Source organism: Leptomonas pyrrhocoris, assembly GCF_001293395.1.
Source record: "Leptomonas pyrrhocoris isolate H10 chromosome Unknown, whole genome shotgun sequence".
Classification (NCBI taxonomy): Eukaryota; Euglenozoa; class Kinetoplastea; order Trypanosomatida; family Trypanosomatidae; genus Leptomonas; species Leptomonas pyrrhocoris.
The window spans coordinates 1374083-1395706 of NW_015438358.1; the positions used below are offsets into that span (position 1 = coordinate 1374083).

General features: G+C 57.0%; 11 protein-coding genes across 18 annotated transcripts in view; 7 read left to right on the forward strand and 4 right to left on the reverse strand.

Moving 5' to 3' along the window:
- Nucleotides 1-2169, forward strand: part of ABB37_01503 (putative Gamma-tubulin complex subunit) — a gene marked incomplete at its 3' end in the record, with an annotated part of 2809 nt that extends 640 nt beyond the window's left edge. Inside the window, exon 1 of the mRNA XM_015798029.1 lies at nt 1-2169. This exon is cut by the window's left edge and continues 640 nt beyond it. Coding sequence (XP_015663549.1) covers nt 1-2169 — 2169 coding nt within the window.
- Nucleotides 2170-2718: 549 nt separating this feature from the next.
- Nucleotides 2719-3697, forward strand: ABB37_01504 (receptor for activated C kinase 1; the record flags this gene model as incomplete). 2 transcript variants are annotated; one of them, XM_015798030.1, is made up of 1 exon in its annotated part: nt 2719-3697. In XM_015798030.1, exon 1 carries the CDS (start codon nt 2759-2761, stop codon nt 3695-3697), a length of 939 nt encoding a protein of 312 aa, XP_015663550.1. In that variant the 5' UTR covers nt 2719-2758. The 2 variants fall into 2 exon arrangements, with proteins under 2 accessions (XP_015663550.1, XP_015663551.1); XM_015798031.1 differs by having other exon boundaries at nt 2724-3697.
- Nucleotides 3698-4574: 877 nt separating this feature from the next.
- On the forward strand, nt 4575-5895 carry ABB37_01505 (receptor for activated C kinase 1). Of its 2 annotated transcripts, none has more exons than XM_015798032.1 (1): nt 4575-5895. In XM_015798032.1, exon 1 carries the CDS (start codon nt 4615-4617, stop codon nt 5551-5553), a length of 939 nt encoding a protein of 312 aa, XP_015663552.1. In that variant the 5' UTR covers nt 4575-4614; the 3' UTR covers nt 5554-5895. The 2 variants fall into 2 exon arrangements, with proteins under 2 accessions (XP_015663552.1, XP_015663553.1); XM_015798033.1 differs by having other exon boundaries at nt 4580-5895.
- Nucleotides 5896-6210: 315 nt separating this feature from the next.
- Nucleotides 6211-8644, forward strand: ABB37_01506 (putative mitochondrial hypothetical protein; the record flags this gene model as incomplete). Of its 2 annotated transcripts, none has more annotated exons than XM_015798034.1 (1): nt 6211-8644. In XM_015798034.1, exon 1 carries the CDS (start codon nt 6788-6790, stop codon nt 8642-8644), a length of 1857 nt encoding a protein of 618 aa, XP_015663554.1. In that variant the 5' UTR covers nt 6211-6787. The 2 variants fall into 2 exon arrangements, with proteins under 2 accessions (XP_015663554.1, XP_015663555.1); XM_015798035.1 differs by having other exon boundaries at nt 6216-8644.
- A 410-nt stretch (nt 8645-9054) lies between these two features.
- Nucleotides 9055-9614, forward strand: ABB37_01507 (hypothetical protein; the record flags this gene model as incomplete). 4 transcript variants are annotated; one of them, XM_015798036.1, is made up of 1 exon in its annotated part: nt 9055-9614. In XM_015798036.1, the coding sequence occupies exon 1, from the start codon at nt 9237-9239 to the stop codon at nt 9612-9614; it is 378 nt and encodes a 125-aa protein (XP_015663556.1). In that variant the 5' UTR covers nt 9055-9236. The 4 variants fall into 4 exon arrangements, with proteins under 4 accessions (XP_015663556.1, XP_015663557.1, XP_015663558.1 ...); XM_015798037.1 differs by having other exon boundaries at nt 9057-9614; XM_015798038.1 differs by having other exon boundaries at nt 9072-9614.
- A 524-nt stretch (nt 9615-10138) lies between these two features.
- On the forward strand, nt 10139-11212 carry ABB37_01508 (putative mitochondrial hypothetical protein; the record flags this gene model as incomplete). The annotated part of the gene is made up of 1 exon (XM_015798040.1): nt 10139-11212. The coding sequence occupies exon 1, from the start codon at nt 10340-10342 to the stop codon at nt 11210-11212; it is 873 nt and encodes a 290-aa protein (XP_015663560.1). The 5' UTR covers nt 10139-10339.
- A 385-nt stretch (nt 11213-11597) lies between these two features.
- ABB37_01509 (hypothetical protein) lies at nt 11598-13026 on the forward strand (the record flags this gene model as incomplete). Its single annotated transcript, XM_015798041.1, has 1 exon — nt 11598-13026. Exon 1 carries the CDS (start codon nt 11785-11787, stop codon nt 13024-13026), a length of 1242 nt encoding a protein of 413 aa, XP_015663561.1. The 5' UTR covers nt 11598-11784.
- A 664-nt stretch (nt 13027-13690) lies between these two features.
- ABB37_01510 (hypothetical protein) lies at nt 13691-15089 on the reverse strand (the record flags this gene model as incomplete). The annotated part of the gene is made up of 1 exon (XM_015798042.1): nt 13691-15089. The coding sequence occupies exon 1, from the start codon at nt 14957-14959 to the stop codon at nt 13691-13693; it is 1269 nt and encodes a 422-aa protein (XP_015663562.1). The 5' UTR covers nt 14960-15089.
- A 717-nt stretch (nt 15090-15806) lies between these two features.
- On the reverse strand, nt 15807-17494 carry ABB37_01511 (putative mitochondrial Cytochrome oxidase assembly protein-like protein; the record flags this gene model as incomplete). 2 transcript variants are annotated; one of them, XM_015798044.1, is made up of 1 exon in its annotated part: nt 15807-17494. In XM_015798044.1, exon 1 carries the CDS (start codon nt 17061-17063, stop codon nt 15807-15809), a length of 1257 nt encoding a protein of 418 aa, XP_015663564.1. In that variant the 5' UTR covers nt 17064-17494. The 2 variants fall into 2 exon arrangements, with proteins under 2 accessions (XP_015663564.1, XP_015663563.1); XM_015798043.1 differs by having other exon boundaries at nt 15807-17379.
- A 551-nt stretch (nt 17495-18045) lies between these two features.
- Nucleotides 18046-19373, reverse strand: ABB37_01512 (putative protein phosphatase 4 catalytic subunit; the record flags this gene model as incomplete). Its single annotated transcript, XM_015798045.1, has 1 exon — nt 18046-19373. Exon 1 carries the CDS (start codon nt 18967-18969, stop codon nt 18046-18048), a length of 924 nt encoding a protein of 307 aa, XP_015663565.1. The 5' UTR covers nt 18970-19373.
- Nucleotides 19374-19970: 597 nt separating this feature from the next.
- Nucleotides 19971-20565, reverse strand: ABB37_01513 (hypothetical protein; the record flags this gene model as incomplete). The annotated part of the gene is made up of 1 exon (XM_015798046.1): nt 19971-20565. Exon 1 carries the CDS (start codon nt 20547-20549, stop codon nt 19971-19973), a length of 579 nt encoding a protein of 192 aa, XP_015663566.1. The 5' UTR covers nt 20550-20565.
- Between the last annotated feature and the right edge of the window lie 1059 nt (nt 20566-21624).

Consider the following 21624-nt stretch of genomic DNA (forward strand, 5'->3'; position numbering starts at 1 on the left):
CCACGTCTGAGCTCCACCGGTGTAGCGACGAACAGCAGCACGCCGGCACTCGCCCGCTCATTCACGACTGAACGTCACGACTTGCCGGGGAAGCTGTTTGGCACGCACGGCACACAGCGACAGCGCGTCAGCGGCAGCGGTGATGCGTCTGCAGAAGCGCCACGGAGTGACATTTCTCGCAGGGGATCGCTGCCGAGCCTCGGTGCAGGCCGTCGCGACCCCTCTGGCAGCATCGAACAACCAAGTGGTGGTGGTGTGGCGAGCAGCAGCAGCCCGTTCGTTGAGCGACGAAGCACTCCCACTCGCCCCTCCCCATCTGCCGCCAACGTCGGCGCCTCTGGCCGGCCCATCGAGGAGGCCCTCTTTTACGCGGATGTCCTCTTTATGTGGATGGGGGTGACGCAGACGCAGTACTTCACGTACGATGCGAGTGAGAACGCGTACTGCATGACTCCGGGCGTGGGAACAGCGGTGCAGCAGCAGGCGGCGGAGGTGTTTCAAGAGTGCGGCACGCTGGCGCGTCACATTGACGTGGCACTGCGCCAGCCCAGTTCCACCGGTGATTCCTTTCTGCAGCAGAGCTTGCGAAGTGCCCTGCGCCGGCAGCTGACGCAGTACCACTACCTCGTCTCCATGATCCGCGAACGTCGCGACCCACCACTGCACATGGGCGATCTTATGGTCGCCTACAAGCGCGTGCAGCCGAAGCTGTGGGTGATGGAGTGCGTCTTGCGCGAGACGCAGCATGTCAAGGGTGGCGAGCTCGCCTCCAAGATGCAGCAGCTGGTCCAGCAGGGCTCCCATCGACTCTCTTCTCTCCTGTACGACATCTACATTGAAACGGTGAGTCCGCTGCTGCTGATGACGGTGGAGAGCATCACGAAAGGTGAGGTGTGCGATCCCCTGCGCGAGTTCTACATCGTGCCGAACGACGCCGTCGAGGACACGGCGGAAGACTTTTGGGTGTCGAAGTACTCGCTCAACACGGAGATGCTGCCGAGCACGGTGCCCGAGAGTGTGGCGCACGACATCCTCCTGGTCACCAAGAACATCCGCTTTATCTGCCGCTGCTGTCGCGCGAAGCAGTGGCGGATGGATCCCGTGCTTCTCGCGGAGGCGGAACGCGCCACCTTTGACACGCTACCGATCGTTGTGCATCGAGCGCTGGCGTTTACGAACACGGCGGTGCTCCGGCTGATCCGCGAAGAGTTCGAGCTCGTGAAGGTGCTTCGTCTCGTCAACGCGTTCTTGCTGGTCGGCTACGGCGACTTCTACGAGCTGCTGATCACGAAACTCGAGCCCATCTTGTCGAAGATGAGCAGCGCGGTGCACGTGTCGGTGGTGCGCGATCAGGTGCAGAGCGCCTTGGCAGAGATCACGCCCTACGCGAAGCACCTCGACACCGACCGCCTTGCGCTGCTGCAGTGTGAAATGGTTAAGGACGATGGCAAGCTGGGCTGGGACAGCTTCGTCATGACGATGCCCCTTCCCTCCCCTCTCAACAACCTCTTCGACCAGACCGCCATGAAGGTGTATCGACGCCTGTTCCGCCTGATGTTTCGCGTGAAGGTGGCGGAGGTGGCGTTGAAGAAGGCGTGGCGGCAAAACGTAATGCTGGACCGCCTCATCAGCAGCGTGCAGCGCAGCTCGCAGGAGGTGTCGGCATGGCGCGAGGTGGCGGCGGATGCGCATCTGTTGGGCCTGCAACTGAATCACTTTGTGAACAACTTGTGGTCGTACCTCGTCGCCGAGGTGTGCACCGTGGCGCAGGACTTGCTTCTCAAGGCGATTGAGCGGTGCGCCTCAATGGACGACATCCGCACCGCTCACAACGCCTACCTCGCCTACCTGACACAGCGCTCCCTTCTCCACTCGGACTGCGCAACGATTCGCATGAACGTGGAGAACATCGTGACCATCGTGCGCGAGTACTGCGGCTCGCAGGCGCTGCTGACGTCGCTGCTGCAGCGCGGTTCAGGTGATTTGTCCACCGTGAAGCGGCAGTACCAAGGCCTGACGGACGATTTCCACCGCGAGATGTCGTCGCTGCTCACCACGTTGGAGGAGCAGCACGTTCACTTTGATTTCCTCAACTTTCTGTTGCTGCGGCTGAACTTCAACCGCTTCTACCACGACACCTCTGATGCGGCCTACAACACCGAGTTTTGAGGCGCGTTGTGTAGGAGGAACAATGTGATGGCGACGCTGAGTGCTGTGGAAGACGCATAGATTAGATTCTGCAACTGGCCCAGAAACGCATAGAAGAGCGAACCAACGCGTGTTGTTTTCCTTCTGTTCGTAGTTTTATTCCGATCCTCCATACTGCGGTTTGCAAAACGAACGATCGATACTTTTTTTTTTGAAAGCACTCCTTTCTGTGTGTGGCCAGCCGCTGAATGACGAGTCTGTCGTTGAGTTCAAACACATTTTTTGTTTTAATGCAGCGAATCGGTCTTCCCAACAGCGGCATAGAGGGGGGAAGTGCGTTCTTTTCTGGGCTATTATTCGTGGGAAGTGCGTACCGTACGAAGACATCTATTGACCCATTGACTCGATTTTTTTTTCTTTCGTTCACGATTATGTCAGTGCACCACGGAAAGCAGCACACAACCCTGAAAGGCGATGAGAAAGGCGATCCTCTCCATGCACCTTCTGTTTCATTTCTTCGTTGCTTGTCTTCTTTTTTCGGCTTGCTCGCCCTCTCCTCTCCACAACAACAGATAAGCTTTTTCCTCCGCACCCACTCACTCACTTCACCATGAACTTCGAGGGCTCTCTGAAGGGTCACCGCGGGTGGGTCACGTCCCTGGCGTGCCCGCAGCAGGCCGGCTCCTACATCAAGGTGGTGTCCACGTCTCGCGACGGTACGGCCATCTCCTGGAAGTCCAACCCCGACCGCCACAGCGTGGAGGACAGCTACGGCCTTCCGGACCACCGCATGGAGGGCCACACCGGCTTTGTGTCCTGCGTGTCCCTGGCCCACGCCACCGACTACGCGCTGACGGCCTCCTGGGACCGCGCCATCCGCATGTGGGACCTCCGCACCGGCCAAAGCCAGCGCAAGTTCCTGAAGCACACGAAGGACGTGCTCGCCGTGGCCTTCTCGCCCGACGACCGCCTGATCGTGTCCGCCGGCCGCGACAACGTCATCCGCGTGTGGAACGTCGCTGGCGAGTGCATGCACGAGTTCCTGCGCGACGGCCACGAGGACTGGGTGAGCAGCATCTGCTTCTCTCCCTCCCTGGACCACCCGATCGTGGTGTCGGGCAGCTGGGACTCCACTATCAAGGTGTGGAACGTGAACGAGGGCAAGTGCGAGCACACGCTGCGCGGCCACACCAGCTCCGTGTCCACCGTGACCGTGTCCCCCGATGGCTCGCTGTGCGCCTCCGGCAGCAAGGATGGCTCCGCGCTCCTGTGGGACCTGAGCAACGGTGAGCAGCTGTTCGCCATCCCGGTGGAGTCGCCGATCAACCAGATCGCCTTCTCGCCCAACCGCTTCTGGATGTGCGTGGCCACGGAGAAGGCGCTGTCCGTGTATGACCTGGAGAGCAAGGCCGTGATTGCCGAGCTGTCCGTGGACAGCGCGAAGCCGTCCGAGTGCATCTCCGTTGCCTGGTCCGCCGACGGCAACACCCTGTACTCCGGCCACAAGGACAACCTGATCCGCGTGTGGTCCATCTCTGACGCCGAGTAAGGTGGAGAGTGTGTGCCTGTGCGTGGTGCTGAGCGGTGGCAGAGGCGCAGTGCGGCGCACCGCCTTCCTCGGGGTACACTCGCTGTGTGCTGACCTTGGGGCGTCTGTGCGCTGCCTGTTGTTTCTAGTCGTTCACGCTGTGCAGTGCCGCCGCCGACTTGCACCGCAGTTTTAAAAAAGCTTGTTGATTTTCTCTCGGTTACGGTGTTTACGTAGGAGAAGCAGTTTCTCTCTTCTCACTACGGCTCCACGTGTCCGAGCGTTTGTCTTGATTTTTCATTTCAACCCCTTTTCTGTTATCAAACAAATCCCAAAATAGTAATCCTTCCGTTTAGCTTCCTTTGTCTTTTTCCGTCGACAGATAACGGAAAGGCTGAGGTACTAGCTGAACGCGTCAGGTGGGTACTCTGCCATGGAGGTGCAGAAGACGGCCGCGCAGGTTGCGCTGCTCCACGAGTGGACGAATCATGTCCACGCACGTACAACGACGGGACCTCCTCAAAAGTGATCAGGAGTTTTTCCTCTTCTCTTGTGACGTGGGTTTTATGATCTTGTAGCACGAAACGGTGGCGCCTTCTCTCGTGCCTCATTTATTTTTTTCTGTTCGCCGTGCCCAGCGTGGTCAGTCGATGTGGTCGAGTGCAGCGCGTATGCCGTCTCTGGGCTAGGTGATACAGCGACCGGTGAGCTTCCCACTTCGGCATCCAAGCAGCTGCTTTCCTTGTGCTGCAGCTGAGCATCTTGTAGCCGCTGTTTGTGTTGTATCTTCCTTTGTTTCGCTCAACTCCCCCTCTCGCTCTTCTCATCCGTGGTTGTATCGATGCCGTGCGTACCGCTGTCGTTCATTTCTTGCTCGCCCTCTCCTCTCCACAACAACAGATAAGCTTTTTCCTCCGCACCCACTCACTCACTTCACCATGAACTTCGAGGGCTCTCTGAAGGGTCACCGCGGGTGGGTCACGTCCCTGGCGTGCCCGCAGCAGGCCGGCTCCTACATCAAGGTGGTGTCCACGTCTCGCGACGGTACGGCCATCTCCTGGAAGTCCAACCCCGACCGCCACAGCGTGGAGGACAGCTACGGCCTTCCGGACCACCGCATGGAGGGCCACACCGGCTTTGTGTCCTGCGTGTCCCTGGCCCACGCCACCGACTACGCGCTGACGGCCTCCTGGGACCGCGCCATCCGCATGTGGGACCTCCGCACCGGCCAAAGCCAGCGCAAGTTCCTGAAGCACACGAAGGACGTGCTCGCCGTGGCCTTCTCGCCCGACGACCGCCTGATCGTGTCCGCCGGCCGCGACAACGTCATCCGCGTGTGGAACGTCGCTGGCGAGTGCATGCACGAGTTCCTGCGCGACGGCCACGAGGACTGGGTGAGCAGCATCTGCTTCTCTCCCTCCCTGGACCACCCGATCGTGGTGTCGGGCAGCTGGGACTCCACTATCAAGGTGTGGAACGTGAACGAGGGCAAGTGCGAGCACACGCTGCGCGGCCACACCAGCTCCGTGTCCACCGTGACCGTGTCCCCCGATGGCTCGCTGTGCGCCTCCGGCAGCAAGGATGGCTCCGCGCTCCTGTGGGACCTGAGCAACGGTGAGCAGCTGTTCGCCATCCCGGTGGAGTCGCCGATCAACCAGATCGCCTTCTCGCCCAACCGCTTCTGGATGTGCGTGGCCACGGAGAAGGCGCTGTCCGTGTATGACCTGGAGAGCAAGGCCGTGATTGCCGAGCTGTCCGTGGACAGCGCGAAGCCGTCCGAGTGCATCTCCGTTGCCTGGTCCGCCGACGGCAACACCCTGTACTCCGGCCACAAGGACAACCTGATCCGCGTGTGGTCCATCTCTGACGCCGAGTAAGGTGGAGAGTGTGTGCCTGTGCGTGGTGCTGAGCGGTGGCAGAGGCGCAGTGCGGCGCACCGCCTTCCTCGGGGTACACTCGCTGTGTGCTGACCTTGGGGCGTCTGTGCGCTGCCTGTTGTTTCTAGTCGTTCACGCTGTGCAGTGCCGCCGCCGACTTGCACCGCAGTTTTAAAAAGGCTTATTAGTATTCTACGAGTGGCGTCGTTCACATAGCATTCAACAAGCCTTTGGTGCGCGATTCAGACGATAGGGTGTTTGGTTTCTCGTATTGTTTGCTTGTGTGTGCGTTCAGTGTGGTTGTACGCCTTTGAACTCTTATTTCTCATTTATCACTTTCTCAATTGATCTACAGGAACAGTAAACAACGAAGTACAGGTTCTCCCTCATTGGTGGGAATAGATGTTAAGCGATGTCGCTTGTGCTTTATGTTTCTTCTTCTGCTGCTGGGCACTGTATCTAGCTCTACGGTAATCAAACAGGAAGTCGCTGGTGGGATTTTTTTTCTGGTACCTTTTCCCCAGTGTAACTCAGTCGGTTTTTTTTTGTTGCCTGTCAAGCGCTTTCCATGTGGCCGCTTCTGTTCTGCTCTATCGATTGCTCCACTTCCCCTCTCCGCCCTCTCCTCCCTTTCTTTCGACGCGTACTGTTGGAAAAAGAGAAGAAAAACTCGAAACAAAGCAAACCCTTATCTGTTGCTTTCTTGAGTACACGGCGCTCCACACGTGTTTTTCAACTTCTTGGCATCGGTGCCCACAAGGTTTCCGTCACCACAACACACGAATTCGAGTTCTCTCCCTCCCCCCCCCCTGGTTTGATGAGATTTTATTTGTCATCTTTTGTTTGACTTTTACGCCCACTACCCTTTTTTTCCACAACAGACGCGGTGACGCTGCGGAGTTTTAATGATTATAATTATTATTATTAATATTGAGTGATCTCTCTGTTTGTTTTTGCGTATTCTAACTGTTGCCTTACCTTGTATTGCTCTTGTTATTGTCTTTTGACGTGGACAGCGTTGTCGAAGTTCAGTTTTCGTGGCCCTGCTGCTGCAGGACTGACGCAATTCTTCGCTTTCTTCACTCTATAGCTCCCTCCTTGCAGCGATTCACAAAACTTAATACACTTACAGTCGCTGTTTTTAGTGGCAGGTGATACTTTTCTATTATTATTATTATTCACACAACGAAAGCTTCTTTCTCTTCATCGTTCGTTGAAGTACAGCGGGTAAGCGATGTTCGCACGAAGCATTCTCGTGCGCGCCGCGGCAACGTCGTCCAAAGATATAGCAAAGCGGCCCACCTCGAACCCGACCGTCCCGACGGTTTCTCCTGCGGTGGTTTGCTCGCTTTACCGCAGCCTGTACCGCGAAGTGTCGCGGCTTGACCGAAAGCCTGTCCTCAAAGTGCTGTTTCCTTGTAATAAAGACCTGCAGGCGATTCTAAACACCTCAAGGGCCTTGTGCGTGCCGGGAGACAAGAGCTACACGGCAGTGCTGCGCGAGGTCTTTCGTGACCCCAATCGCGTGCCGAAGATCAACTTAGCGTTTGACACGCTCAACCGCCTCCGCGCACACTACGATAATGTGAAGACAAAGCTGCCGGAGATGGAACGGGACAGGTCCCGATTGCTGGCCTCGCTGCAGAGCCCAGTAGTGGCGGCGCGACGGAAGGGTTTTTTTCGTGCCAACGCCATCGTCGCTTCGCCAGAGGCGCGGCCGAAGTACGTTCAGGCAGCACCGGGTGTTCCCACGCGGGTGGTGCTGCGCGAGGCCCACCACAACATCGACCTCCAGGAAGGCACGCTATTGCTAGCGCACCCCCTGTCGTCCGCGCACGTGGATCGTCGTGTGATGCTCATTACGGAGCGCACCCCGGTCATCACGAGCGCGGTGGTTCTGGACCTGCAGTTCACCTACCCGCTGTCGCGTGGCAACTCGATGTTTCCCGAGGTGTTCTGGGGCCACGACGTCTACGACGGCGGCTTTAGTCAAATCGGCTTTACGATGCCGCCAACGGCACAAATTGCGGTGCTGCACACGCTGGAGCCCTACATGTCACAGACCGGCAGCGCCGGCGCAGGGACGACGTCAGCGAGCGGCAGCGGGCCCTCCATGATCAGCTGGTTGAAGTGGAAAGACACCTCCAGCGCGCAGGCGAAAGCACCGACAGCGAGTACCGCCACCGCGTCATCGTCCACCGCCACCGCAGCCGCCATCAAGAAGCACAATCTCTTCTGCCACCCCCTCATCTTAGGCGGCGTGCAGGATGACGGCACGCGCGAGCCGACCTTGTACCTCTCCAAGGCCGAAGCCCTGCCCTATCTTAGCGAGCTCGCGTTCGGCCAGCCACGGTCCTCGTTGCGCATCTACTGGGGAAATATGCGGTGGACGACCGCGCAGCTCGAGGCGGAGGTGGCCAACGGGCATTGGATGGCTGTGAAGGCGTCGCCGAGCTTCTTTCGTTCCTATTCGCTGACCGGCTCTGGCGACGACATGACGGAGCACTTCCCGACCGCCGCCCAGTTGGAGGAGGCGAAGCAGCTACGGGAGAGACGCTACGGTGCCAATATCACCCCTCCGCAGGTGTTCCCGCCCGATCAAATTCTGCGCCGCCGCGAGTGCCTGTGGGACGAGGTCATGTACGCGATGGGCGGCGACTACGCCGCGCTGGTCGGCTGTTCGAATCCCTTCTCCGACAGCCCGCGCGGGGCGTCGGTGCAGATTCTGGCTCCCTACTTGGCACCGCTGCCGCTGACGGCGGACGAGGACATCGACACGGCGGTCCCCGCGGGCGGTGCTGAGTTTGTTTCGTCCTCCGTCACTCCACTTGGGGAAGAGGACGAGGCAGACAATCCGCTCCCCTCGCCTTCCGACAGCATTCCGGAGCACAACGCGGCGAAGACGGGGGAGGAGGATCGCACGCACGACGGCACACCTGACGAGGTGGCGGGCAGCAGCGATGCCACTTCGACGGAAGGCGCAACACCGCACCAGCAGCAGGAGAGCGGTTCGGCTGTGGAGACGAGCACCGATGCGCAGACCTCAGGCAAAACGCCGCCGGAGCATTCCGAAGACAAGAACGGACAATAAACGAGAGGACGCTGACGTGGTGAGGCGGGCCACCCTCACCTGTGGCAATTAAATGTGGTGTGCGGCGAGCGTGGCGCTTGCATTGCACAGATTTTTCTAACACAAAATACAACACAAGAAGAAGAGAAGCGTTGAAGAAGCGGCGTGACGCGTCACTGCGACGAATGGGCGACGACACCATGCGCGACTTCCGAAAGTGAAGCCGCATCCTTCCTTCCTGGCAAATACCTAGGTAGGCTTTCTTTCCGCGTGCCATGTATCTCTACCACCCCGTCAACCCCACGTGCTTCCCTTTTCAGCAAACAACGGCACTTGTCACGAAGCGTTCCTTGAGACTATCCAACGGGTGATCTTTCTTCTTTCGGTCCCTCCTTTCCCTCGCCTTTCCCTCGCCTTTCCTCTCGTTGCCGAGAGGTTCTGCCGTTTCAGTAGTATCATCCTATTGTTGTTCGGTGTTGCCCAAACGATTTTTCTTGTTGTGTGCTGTCGCTTCACCTTCACTGAGAAGCGCAACAAACGCGGTTTTTGTTGTTGTTCCCAACTCTGTCCTCACCGATTGGCTTCAGTGAAGGGCTAACGAGCCTGTCCGAGAATGAACACGTCGACGGAGAAGATCACCATCAACTTCAACACGTCTAGGTTTGGCATCAAGGTTGCGGATGGCAGCTTCGACCCTACCACCACCATCGGCGAAGTCCACGCTCGGCTTCGGAAGAAGCTCATGAAGGCCAAAGTTGCTCCTGCGTCCCCTCTACTCCACAGCGAGGGGGCCACGGTAGGGGGAGCAGCATCGGGAGGCAGTGGTGGCGGTGGTAACGGCGCTGCGACGTACGTTTTTGTTCGCAACGGCACCGAGGCTTTTATTCCAGCACCGGAACAGACGCTTCAAACGCTGTTGGATCTGTACGCGACAGCACCGGGGCAGCGGAAGCTGTACGTGACGATTGACCCAGAGGTGTTCAGTGGCTGACTGCTGGGTGTGTGTGTGTGTGTGTGTGTGTGTACTCGGCACGTATTCATGGATGGCAAAGAAAGTGCGGGCTGTGTAGCGCGAGCTTTAAAGGCTTTGCAGTCGCTACGTATTTTTGATGATGTTCGTCAGCCATGAATGCTTTTCCCTTTTTAAATATCGTCCGCTCCCTTATTGAGTCTTTAGTTTTGTTGTGTCGCTCTGTCGCACTTGCTGCTGTCAAAAGCTTCCTCGACGCACTCATCATCTGTGATCCAGAGCCGCGTACTCAACAGCCAGGGTTTCGTATCATCTTTGAAATCCGCTTCTTGTACCGCATACAGCTCTTTCTTTTCTCGACTTCTCGAGCAACCTACTCGTTCACCCTTCAACAGTTACACGCGTGGACGCCCAACTGTCCACTCCACACATCTCACCTTCGGTCTTTGCACCTCTCTGCATATTCATCTTCTTTCTCTCTCTTTTCTTGTAACCTTCGCTGTTCCGGTGCCATTTTGCCGGTGTCTACTGGACCACGCACCCTCAGTACTACTGGGAAGCCCATCATTAATTATCAGCGCGTCAAATTGTTTCTGAGTAAGTGTGTCTCCCGCTGTGCACGAGGCGCTGGCCAAGACGCGCTGCTCGCTGCTGCATCAAAACTATCGACCTTTTTTTCCCCCAAAAAAAACATCTTTTCTGAATTCTTTCTTTTGACTGTGAAAACCCCCGCTGGCCACCGAACGATGTTTTCGTCCCGTGTTTTGCGCGCTGCGTCTCGGCGTCTGCTGAGCCCCGCCATTGCCGCCGTTCCCAAGTCGCTTGTCTCCATGCGCCGTGCCCCGTCGTTTTGCCAGCCGCCCGCAGCAGAGGTCATTGGCAAGGATGTGAAGGCAACACCGGAGAACTGGGTGACGGCGTACGTGCTGCCTGAGGTGATTTCGAAGGACGAGGAGCAGGCTCTGCTCGGCTTCGCCGAGCCGTGGTTTGAGCGGCTGAGCTACAACGATGGCCACGTGGACGGCCTCATCCACCATTACAAAGAGTTCTATCGCTCGTATAATCAAATGATGCAGGCGACCACGACGGGCAGCGAGGAGGGGCTGCGCATGCCCCACGCAAACCTGGACGTGAACCTTCCTCTCGTGACGGGTGCGCTGACTCGCGTGCGCGACTTGGCCCAGAGCTATTTGCCTCGCATTCCCATCGACGACCGCGTCCACTTCCTGCGGCTCGCCGGGAGTGGCTTCATTCGAGCCCACGTCGATGAAAACCGCAACTCCACCGGTATCGTCGCCGGCGTGTGTCTCAACGCGGGCCGTGTGATGACGCTGACCCATCCCAAGTACCCAGGTGAGCAGGTGGAGCTCCTGCTGGCGCCGCGCTGCGTCTATCTCATCATTGGGCGCGCTCGCTACGACTGGGAGCACGGCGTGGATTGGGTGCGCGACGATGACGAGCACATCCGGCGCATTCAGAAGAGCCTCGTTGTCGAGGGCACCCCGATCGTGTTTGACGGGGCCGAGACGCCGTTGAAGCGCTTCGACCGCACGGCAATCATCTTCCGTGGCGTATCTCCCATGATGCTGCTGGCCCAGCGGATGCGGCAGAGGAAGTAAGCGAGCAAGCCCCACCCCCTCAAACCATTTTTCCGTTGCCTTCTCTCTGTTTGATTCAAAAAAAAAAAATTTGGCCCTGCTGTCACCCGCCCTTCAAAAAGACGAAGAAGAAAAAAGGAAACGGTAAAGCAAAGGTGATACCAATGATTCTTGTCATCTTCATTCTCAACTGCTCTCCAACGCTTCATGGCGACGCTGTTTAATCTCGCAGCAGCAGGAAAGCACGATACAATGTGCCGCTTTTTGTTGGTTTTCCGCCTCTCTTATACGATTAATTCTTGGCGTTGCATGAGCAGGGCGTTTCTTTATGCTGGAGGCCGCTGAAATCTTCTTTCCTCTTCTACCGCTGTTGGATTTTTTCTGTGGCGCTGATGACGTGCATAACAGAGACGGTGAAGTCGCGCACTGCACACTGTGCCGAAAGCAGAACTATTCTCTTCAACAAGTGTTGTAAAAGAAAGCACTGCATTGCTGTTTCTTTTATTCCTCCTTTCCGGAGTGGTCACACACCGTCAACTCCCTTCACTATACAACCCAATATACACTCTTATACACACCTTTTTTTGCTTTCCATGAGCTCTCACGTGCTTCCCATCGGCATCCCGCCGCGGGAACGGACGCGGCTGTGCAGGACCGCCTCGGAGGAGGTCTGCTCTCAGGCTGCCTCTCATGTGCGGTCTGCCGCGCAGGTCAGCAGCGTGGACGCGGCGGCTGAGCCATACGTGCGGGCGGTGTACGTTTATCAGGCCTCCACCGTCGCACCCGAGCGAGTCAGCATCGCGTCTGGCGAAGAGTGCGGCTCCTACCTGCGCAGCATTCTGCGTGCGTGCGTCGCGAGCTACGCCGCCGGCACCAGCGTCCCTTGCTGGCTGACCGTCGTGCTGGAGGACACGTGCATCGTGCAGCACGCCGTGTTCGCCATGACGTCCGCTTCGCCCGAGCCGCAAAACTGGACGTCGGCGACGGCGTTTCAGTCAGACGTCGGCCCTTTCCAAGCAGGCGTTGCGCGCTGGTCGCTGGTCGCGCAGCCCGTTCCTTGCCGCACTGCAGCACCAGCAACTGCTGCCCCTTCTGCGCCTGCGTCACGGGACGTCCCAAAGCCTCCACAAAAAAAGACCTCGTCTGTGTCACAGGCATCCACCGCTTCTTCGCAGAGAAAGCCGCATCAGTCTCAAGAGTCCGCGGCCCCTCCGTCGTCTACCACGAAGACTCGTCACACTAGCACGACGCCATGTGCGCATTCTGCTGCTATGCTCGCCAAGGCCATGGGGGCGATCAATCAGCAACCTCCGCCACAAAAGCAGCAACAGCGGCCAAACAAAAGGGAAGCTGCCAATCCTCCGCCAGCACGCGACACAGCTCCGGCGGCAGTCCATTACAGCAGCAGCGACAACAGCAGCGTGCCATCGGAGTCCAGCAGCGCCGTCCCGCCTCAGCACGCCCCCCTTTCTTCTCAGCAGCAGGCGCCGCAGTCGCAGCGTGCGAGGCTGCGCCCGCCACACAAAACGAGCGCCGCGCCTGAGGGCGCGGCATCGCAGCGCTCCATCCAGTCCTCGCGCCACAACTCACTGCAACAGAAGCCCAACGGCCTGGTGGTGTACGACTCCCCGCAGGCCGATTTGGTGGTGCCGAGCGACGGGCGGCAGTGGGGCGACTCGGCGTACCGCACGTGCTATTCGCCGCGTCGCGAGGAGCTGTGGGACATCGCCGACGCGGTCATGACGCACAATTACGCCGAGGCGATGATCAGCCCCGAAGCCGAGCCGGCGTATATCGACGACTACCACGACCGCAACGAGAGGGGAGCTGTGTAGTCGGGCGACGAAATAGAAGTGAAGCTGTACTCTTGATTTTGTTGTGGCTTTTTTTGCTTTGCGTCATCATTCACCGGTGTCAAGTGCGGGTTTCCTTTGTTGGCCTGCAGGTCAGCGCATTTCTACATCTGTTGTTGTCGTTTTTCCTTGCCGCACCCTGTACCACTGAACACGCGCATTGAAATGCCCACGAGCAAAACAACCGCCCCCAGACAGCGCCAGGCGCCGCCCCGCTTGCGGCCCAGCCGCGTGGCGGCTTCCTGTGCCCGCGCGACGCTGCGCCTCGTAGCGCTCCTGGATCTCCCTCGCCGCCTTTCCCCACCCCCTCCTCCCTGCGTCCTGTGTTTTTCCTCCTCCTTGGGCCAGGCCGGCGCCGGCGCGGGCCCCCTCCGCCTCCGCGCCGAGGGGGCCTTGTTTGGGCGGCGCGGGGGGCACCGTCGCGCGCGGCCTCGGCCTGGGGGAGGAGAGGAGGGGGGGGGTGGAAACGGCAAATGGGAAAAGGCGGAGGGGGAAACGCGAACGGGCAGCGGCGGCGCAACGAAACGCGCGACAACGGCAGCTTTGCCAACTTTCTTTCTTTTTATTTTCTGAAGGGGCAAGGGATGCAAGACTGTACAACGAAACAGAGACACCACCATCAACACAACAACACAAGCAGCGCTAGTCAGAAAGCGGGTGGCCCGCGGGTTTGCGGCTGGTGGGGGTTCGCAAAGGAGCGGCTCTTCGCCGGTCGCATGGGGATGTACTTGGAGTGGAAGAGGCTCTGCTGACGCCGCCGCGCCACCTGCACGGTGGATAGGTTTGCGCGACGCAGCCCCGTCAGGTCAAAGGGGCGGTCCGACGCGTTCAGTTTCCGCGTTACACCAAATATGACGAAAAGGAAGAGCACCGCCATGTTCGGCGCCACCATCGTCCACGTCTTCGCGATGGAGGCGAGGATGAATTGCACCTTGTTGGTCGCCTGGAGACACTGGTTTGCGGAGTTCCACTCGTAGCCGTTCTGGCAGCTGTTGCACGTGCTGCCTGTGTAGTACCCGTTCACGCCGTCGCTGTAGCAGACGCACGTGTTTTCCTTGCCCACGCAGCAGCCGTGCCCGTTGCACGTGCTTTTCGCGTCACACTTGTCCCCCTCGGCGTAGTAGCGTGTGCATTTGGTACCGTTGGAGGAGTGGATGGTGTAGTTGCGGCCGTTGCACGTCAGGCACGTGTAGGACACCTCGTGGACGCCGACCTCGCCGCAAGTTTCGCTTTTGGTGTACGCGTTGTTGCACAGGTTCGGCGGAATGACGCCGCACGAGCTGGGACACACGCCGGTGATCGCCGTGCACTGCACCCCCTCCGGGTACGGCGTGAACACCCCGCTCCAGGCGCACGTCCCCGTCACGTTGGCGTCTGAGGAGGACGAACTCAAAGCCGAGGGGACGGAGGCCGAGGAACTCGAAGCGGAGGACCTCGAAGTTGAGGGTATCGACGACTTGCTAAAGCTGCCGCTGCTGCTGCTGGCTGGCGCCGGCATGGACCTCGACGCACTGCGACTGGTGCTGCTCCCGGCCGCAGAGTCCGCCAAGGCAAACATTCCTTGTGCGTCCCCCAACCCTCGGCCAGTGTGTGCGTGAGGCGGCAACGTTGACCGCAGTATGATCCGTATCGCTGCGTCCGCGTTGGCATTGCAGATGCACGAGAACGACGTGCGGTTGTGGTCCCATGCACTCGCCGTGAGGGAGCCGCCGTGGCCACCAAAGCGCGCCGTGCACCACGTCGTCATGACTGCGGCGTTTGTGGAGACGGGACACGTTTCCTGTCCAGAGGGCGTTGCAGCGTTCGAGGCGCGTGCGAGGAGGAGAAGAGCAGCAATGGCAATGAGGACAAGAGAGAGGCGCCTGCGGTGTCTCTCGGCCACGCCATTGAAGCACGGCGCCATTGACGTATGCATGTATGAGGAAAGCGGTAGGAAGGGAGTTCACTTTTCAGCAAAGCGAGCTCTGCGGAAGCTCCCCTGCAGGTGTGTATGATAAAGCTGCTGCCAAGGTAAAAAGGAGAAGAAACTCTAGGTGGCTGTGCGCTGTAGAGCATCGACAAAGAAGGCGGTGAAGAGAGGAGTGCTTGCTTTGAGCTATGAGAGCGACATTCGAATCAATTGCGGAGCCCTCCGTGCGTTCGAAGCTCAGCTTTCTCAGCCTTGCCCACAACAGGAACCCTCGCGTAGGGACGGAGGAACCGCATCCACATGGCATCGGTAAAAAGAAAAGAGTTGAAACGGAGAAAAAGTTTCGCGACCGCGTTCTCTCGCTCTCTCTCTCTCACTGATACCACGGCAACGGAACACCGCATTTGGTTTAGTAACAGTCGTCCGTTTGTTATGTATGTGCTTGTGTATGTGTGTATATTACCAGTTTATTGCGCCTGCGGTGTACGGCCTTGCAGCAGCAATGACGTCGCAAGCTGCACATGAGACTAACGTTTTTGTTTTGTTTTGTTTTGAAGGTCAACGACTGATCGAGACACCTGAATCAACGGGTTTTGCAAGTTGTCTTTCGCTTTTGACGCTCATCGCGCGTACAGTAGTGTGTAGAACACCACCACCGCAACATCCCCACACAGGCCGCTAAATAGAGACCATGTGTGGAAAACCCGGACAGTGAAAAGGGAAGATGAAACAGCGGCTGCCCACTTTGTGTGAGAGCGTGCATCTCTCTCTCCCTCTCCCTCTCTGTGTTTCATCGCGATGAGTCCACTTCTCATGCCTCCTTCGATTTCAATGTAATGTGTGTGCCGTCACTCTACGCCAAGATGACGCCGCGGCTGCCGACAACAGCGCACATGCGAATCAACGTCGAGAGCAGAATCAAGGCACCCATCTGGTGCGACGCGGCAACTGGGATGTCCACCGTCGACATCACCGTCCAGATGCCGAGGCCGACCTGCAGCAGCAGCGCCGTGTTCACGTACATGAGGTTGCGGAAGACGGGACGCGGAATAAAGCCGCGACGGCGCGACGTGGCCACGTTGAGGCCGATGATGGTCGCGAAGGTGATACCCGCCGTGACACGGTGGATGGTCTGCGACATGGACGGGTTCTCGAAGATGTTGCGCCACATCGGCTGCAGCGCGAAGAGGTGGTCCGACGGCGGAAAGACGCCACCGGCCATCCACGGGAAGTCGTCGTTGTACAGCAAACCCGCATCGAGGCCCGCCACGAAGGCGCCGGAGGTGGCGGTCAGGAACATCACGGAGAAAGACAGGCGCGACCACAGTTGCACCTTGGCGAGGCGCGGGAAGGGCGCCATCACCGGCAGCTTCAGCCCGTAGCCCATGCGCAGCATGAAGGAGTAGATGGTGAAGGCCAGCACCAGGTGAGCGGCAAGGCGGTAGGCGGAGACAGTGGCCTTGCGCCGCTCTTCGATAATCTTGTTGTCGAGGCCGCTCTTCACCATGTACCAGCCCATGGCGCCCTGTGCCGCGCCAAGGCCCAAGATCCCGAGGAGTCCGGCGAGGAACTTGCCGTTTCCTTTGAAGCGTCCTCGCGCCGCGTAATAGATCAGCGGGCCACCAAAGACGAGACCGAGACTGCGCGCCAGCACACGGTGTGCCCACTCCCAGAAAAAGATGAACTTAAACTCGCGCATCGTCATATCTGGCTTCTGCTGAAACTCGGGAAACTTTTGGTAGTGCTTGAACTCCTGCTCCCACTCCTCGTCCGTCAACGGGGGCCGCACGCCGCTGATGGGTTTCCACTCCACGAGCGAGAGTCCGCTCTCCGTGAGGCGGGTAATGCCGCCAAACCAGACCACGCCGCCGACGCAGGCGGCGCTGATGTACAGCCAGTTGGCCACCGACCGATTGTGGGCGGGTGCGATCCACGGCTTCATCGTCGCTGCTGCCCTCGCGGCCGCCTCATCCGCCGCCGACAGGTGGGCAGAGGTGGCGAAGCGTCGCGGGCACTGCTGAGCCCAGTAGGAGCTGAACTTGGAGGTCCATTTGCGCGAGGCAGGCGGCAGCGCCGTGCCGAGGGCGTAACGAGCAGTGAATCTCTGCATCGCAACCTGTTTTTTGAGAGTCCTCTGCTGTGGGTCGAAAAAGCAGCAAAAAAAGATTTCGTAAGGGAAAACGGCGGTTAAGATGGTGATAAGGCAATAAGTTCTAGAGAAGCGAAACAGAAGAACTGTGTCAACTTATGCGGGGCACAACGAAGAGGTGCTCTTCGCTATTCGGAGTAAAAACGCTACGGTGTTATTTTTTTATTTTGTGTGTGTGTGGAGAACTAGGTATGGTGGCCAGCGCCACGTGTGTACTATACTGTGAAGAGAACTAAAGCTTACGTATGTGAGGAAATGGATAGAAAGATTTCGTTTCTTTTTGAGAGAGAAATTGGAAAGAGGCAAAGCAAGGACGGGAATTTTTGTTTGAAAAGGAGAGAGGGCACGGTGCGGTGCATTTGGGCCTTGTCTTTTTCTTCTAAACTCAACACTGCAAGAGCACAAAGGAGGGAGTGAGAGAAGAAAAGGCCAGCGAGTACGTGCTAGAGGAGAAAACAACGTGAGAGGTCTTGCGATCAAAACAGGCAGCTGCCATGTAAATCTAAGCCAACCACAACTCCACGACGTCAAATCAAGAGGATAACACCGCTAATCTGGGCGAACATATATATATATATATATATATATATATAACGCTTTCAATTTTTTTTTGAGAACAAACAACAACACCAACAACAACCGCGCGAAATTTTTCTGATAATTCGCATACGCCTACTTCTTTCTCTCATGAAAGTAAGGCTGAAGGACGGAATGGTAAGGAGGAACGCTACCGTGTACTTTCATACGTGTGGAGTTCAGCATCTCGTACTGTTGAAGAGCAACACCACCATCCATCTTCTCGTGGAAACAGAAGGGGAGAGAGAGAGTTAAAAAGCGGAAGCTTCCGCGCAGTGGTCGGCGTTCCTTTGCGCCTGGCCTTGCAATCCATCACCCCCTCCCCCCTTCGTGTGCCCTTGTGCTTTGCGGCGACGACGCACGAGCATCACAGGAAGTACTCAGGGGGCGGCTGTTTCGCCAGATGCCCTCGCACATCCGCCGTCGCCGCGGTGAAGTACACCACATTGCGGTCCACCTGCGAGTGCTCACCGATCTCTAGAAGCGACGCGACGTTGCCGCAGCGGTAGCAGTAGTTGGGGGCCGACCACACCGTACAGCAATTGTTGTCAAACATAGACTTGTACCCTTCCAGCACGAGCTGATGCGCGCGTGCGATGAGGCTAAGACCGTTGCGTTGATTGAAGTTCTTCGCCACGTCGGCACCAAAGACAAAACCGGCGCCGCGCTGGCTGACGCTCCAGCCCTCAATATCCTCCGGGTCTGACCACAGCAGATCGCTCATCGGCCCTTCATGCGGCACCTCCTGCTTGCGGTCGAGCACGCGCACCTCGTCTAACGTGTTGATTTGCGGGCTGAGGCCGCCGTGCACGCAGAAGATGTCCTCCTCCACCACGGCGCCCAGCGGCATGTAGTCAAACAGTTCCGTGCACAACCGCCACACGTTGGCGCCACCGTACTTGCGGTAGCACTCGTCGTAAAACCCGTACACCTGCGTAATCTGGCGAGACTCGTGGTTGCCGCGAAGCAGGGTGATGCGGTCGGGGTAGCGGGCTTTGAGCAACAGCAGCAGCAGTAGCGTCTCCACGCTGTGGTAGCCGCGGTCGACGTAGTCGCCCATGAAGACGTAGGACGTGTCGGGCATCCGCCCTCCCTTGCTGAACAGTTCCAGTAAATCGTAGAACTGCCCGTGAATGTCGCCGCAAAGCGTGACAGGAGAGTAGACGGTTTCGATGTTGCCCTCCTCCAGCATTAGGTCTTTGCAGCGACTGCACAGCTGCACCACCTGCTCCTCCGTCAGGAGCTTGCCGTCGTACATCGCCTCTAACTGCTGATTGAGGTCGCTTGACATGGCTAGCTTTTGGTCTTTCTTTTCAGTAATCAATGAGCACGAATCCAAATAGGTCCTTGGATACTCAAAAGAAGAAGAAAAACTCCGATGAAGGGTTCAATTCTATGATAACGCGGGGGATGGGGTGGAGACCCAATAAACTATGAACAAGGCAATCAACGCGTTAAAATCGTGTGTGCTTTTACGCCGTAAAAGTAAACGAGAAAGGCGACGGCGGTGAATACGTAGTTTTACATGCAGACGAATGGGGAGCTGAATAGATGTTTCGTTGTTGACTACACAAAGAAAGCACGTCAGTTCTCCCTCTTGTCGGCTTCTGCACTGGAAGCAAGTGTCTTCTTCAGTACTTTTATTTCCAGTCAGGGCAAGGTAGCCAAAGACCCAGACGGAAATAGATGAATTACTGCCGATATGAAGTGTCCGAAGGAGATGCAGGGAAGGGTCAAGAGGCAGCCCAATGGCCATCTAAGTGAGGGAAATTCATTCATTCAACAGTGTTGCAGCACATCAATGGAGTTGACCGGTGCCGCAAGACTGTAAAGAAGACTCTGGCATGAACAGCCGGAGGCCTGTCGCGCATCCGCAGCGATGGCATCACATAATTGCACCGACGCCAGCTGCAGTAGACTCAACAAAGGAGGAGAAAACGCAGGTCATGACGTAAAAAAAAAATCCACGTCATGAAGAGATATGAGTTTCATCTTCGTAGTTCTCGGTGTAACTCACCGGAGGGAGACGCTGCACAATACGATGAGCAACGCGAAGATAATAATAGTAATAATAGCGTAGAGAAATAGAGACAAGTGCACACCCGCTTTACGTGGCCAAGCGCTCACAGCTTTGCTACACAACTCTCTCCATTCGTTAGTGATGTATAAGGTGAGGATGTGTGTGAAAAAATAAAACGGCGTATGAAGGCGATCACCTCAGCTCACACAGTTGAACACACAGAGAAGAAGTGGATGCCTCTCTACAGGAGACACGCCTACTTCTCTTCCGCACTAGTTCTTGCCCTGTGCTGGGATGAAAAGGATGGAGGTGCTGTTGACGCAGTGGCGCTCGTTTGGCGGGGGGTTCGAAAAGCCCTCGTGACGAAAGATGTGGCCCAGGTGACTGTTGCACGCGTTGCACACAATCTCCACGCGTCGACCGTCCTTGTCCGGCTGCTCCCGCACCGCCTTCTGGATGGAGTCCCAGAAGCCGGGCCACCCACACCCGCACGCGAACTTCATCGCGGAGGTGTACAAGGGCGTCTTACACGCCGCGCACACGTACTCACCTTCGTCATAGAGGTCATCGTACTTCCCGCCCACCGGGTCAGTGCCTTTCTCCCGCAATATGTGATACTCCGCGGGGCTCAGCGTAGCCCGCCACTCCGACTCTGGCTTGTCCTTTGTGCCATTCTCCTCGTTTGGCTGCGCGCAGTTCGTTGCCGAGGACGGCATCTGAAAACGAAAGGAGCGAGCTTGGCTGGAATACGAGGCGAAGGAAGGGGAGGTGGTGGTGGCGGTGCCAAGGAAAGGGCGACGAGCAAAAAATGGCTGAATGCGTGCTAAACGCGGAGATGCGCGACGCAACATTCGACGATACCGGCACTGCAGCCGAACGAGTGATGGGAGGTTCAAAGGATAGAAGGGACGGAGAAAGCACGGAATAATAATAGTAAAAGAGAGAGGGCAGAGAAGAGAAAAAAGTTAGAGATATAAAATATATCTATATTTTGGGAAGCAGAGGACTTGAGCTCCCACGAAGCGTGAATGCATCAGCGATGACAGCTTGCATCTGCGACACACAAAAAACAGCAAGACTTACGATGATTATCGACCTTCCCAAGTCGGTGGTGGCACACACCGCGCCATTAATATATACTGTTTTTTTTTCCGTTTTAGAGAGAAGAGACCCATTTAAGAGAAAAAATCGTCCGCAGGAGCGAATTGTGAAGTACGAGTACAACGTGACACGCTAGTTCACCATGACCCAGCAGCGTCTGATGTCTGGCATATCCAGGCAGAACAACAAAAAAAAGAAGGATCCGCTCGAGATTCATAGCTGAGCAGCGGCAACAACGAATCACGTGTACATTTTCACAGGTACAACACCAAGGCGTAGAGAGAACTAACAACTCGAATTCCAAAGGACGTTAAGTACTTCAGAAAAGATGAAAAAAAAAACTTCATACAGCATGAGCGAGCGAACAGATGAAAGAAGAAGAGTCATGTGCGTCTTTTTGGGAAAAAAATCTCACGTGCTTCTTGATCTCTATTTGTTCGTCACTGTGCCGAAGAAAAAGAACCATTTTAGAAACTGTAAAATCGAAGAAAAGAAGATATATTTTTATAGGACAACTTAGACGTGCGAGAAAAAAAATTAAATGGAAAAGCCCGGCTACTTGCTCCATCGCGAAACTTCGCAGACCTCGAGGAGAGTGGAAAATGAGTTGCTGCCTCAACTCGCAGGAACTCAATCTGCTGCTTCCTATGTGCTTCTCGTTTAAGCATGAAATCAGAAAAGAAAAAAAAGAGTTATCGGGCAGTGAGTGCACGTAACGGCTGGGTGGGTGGACGGCTCTGACGTCGCCCGACCGTGTGCGCTCGTGGAGGAAACGAAAGGATGCACGACGCGTCCGACACAGCTAACAGAGAGAAGGAGAGAGTG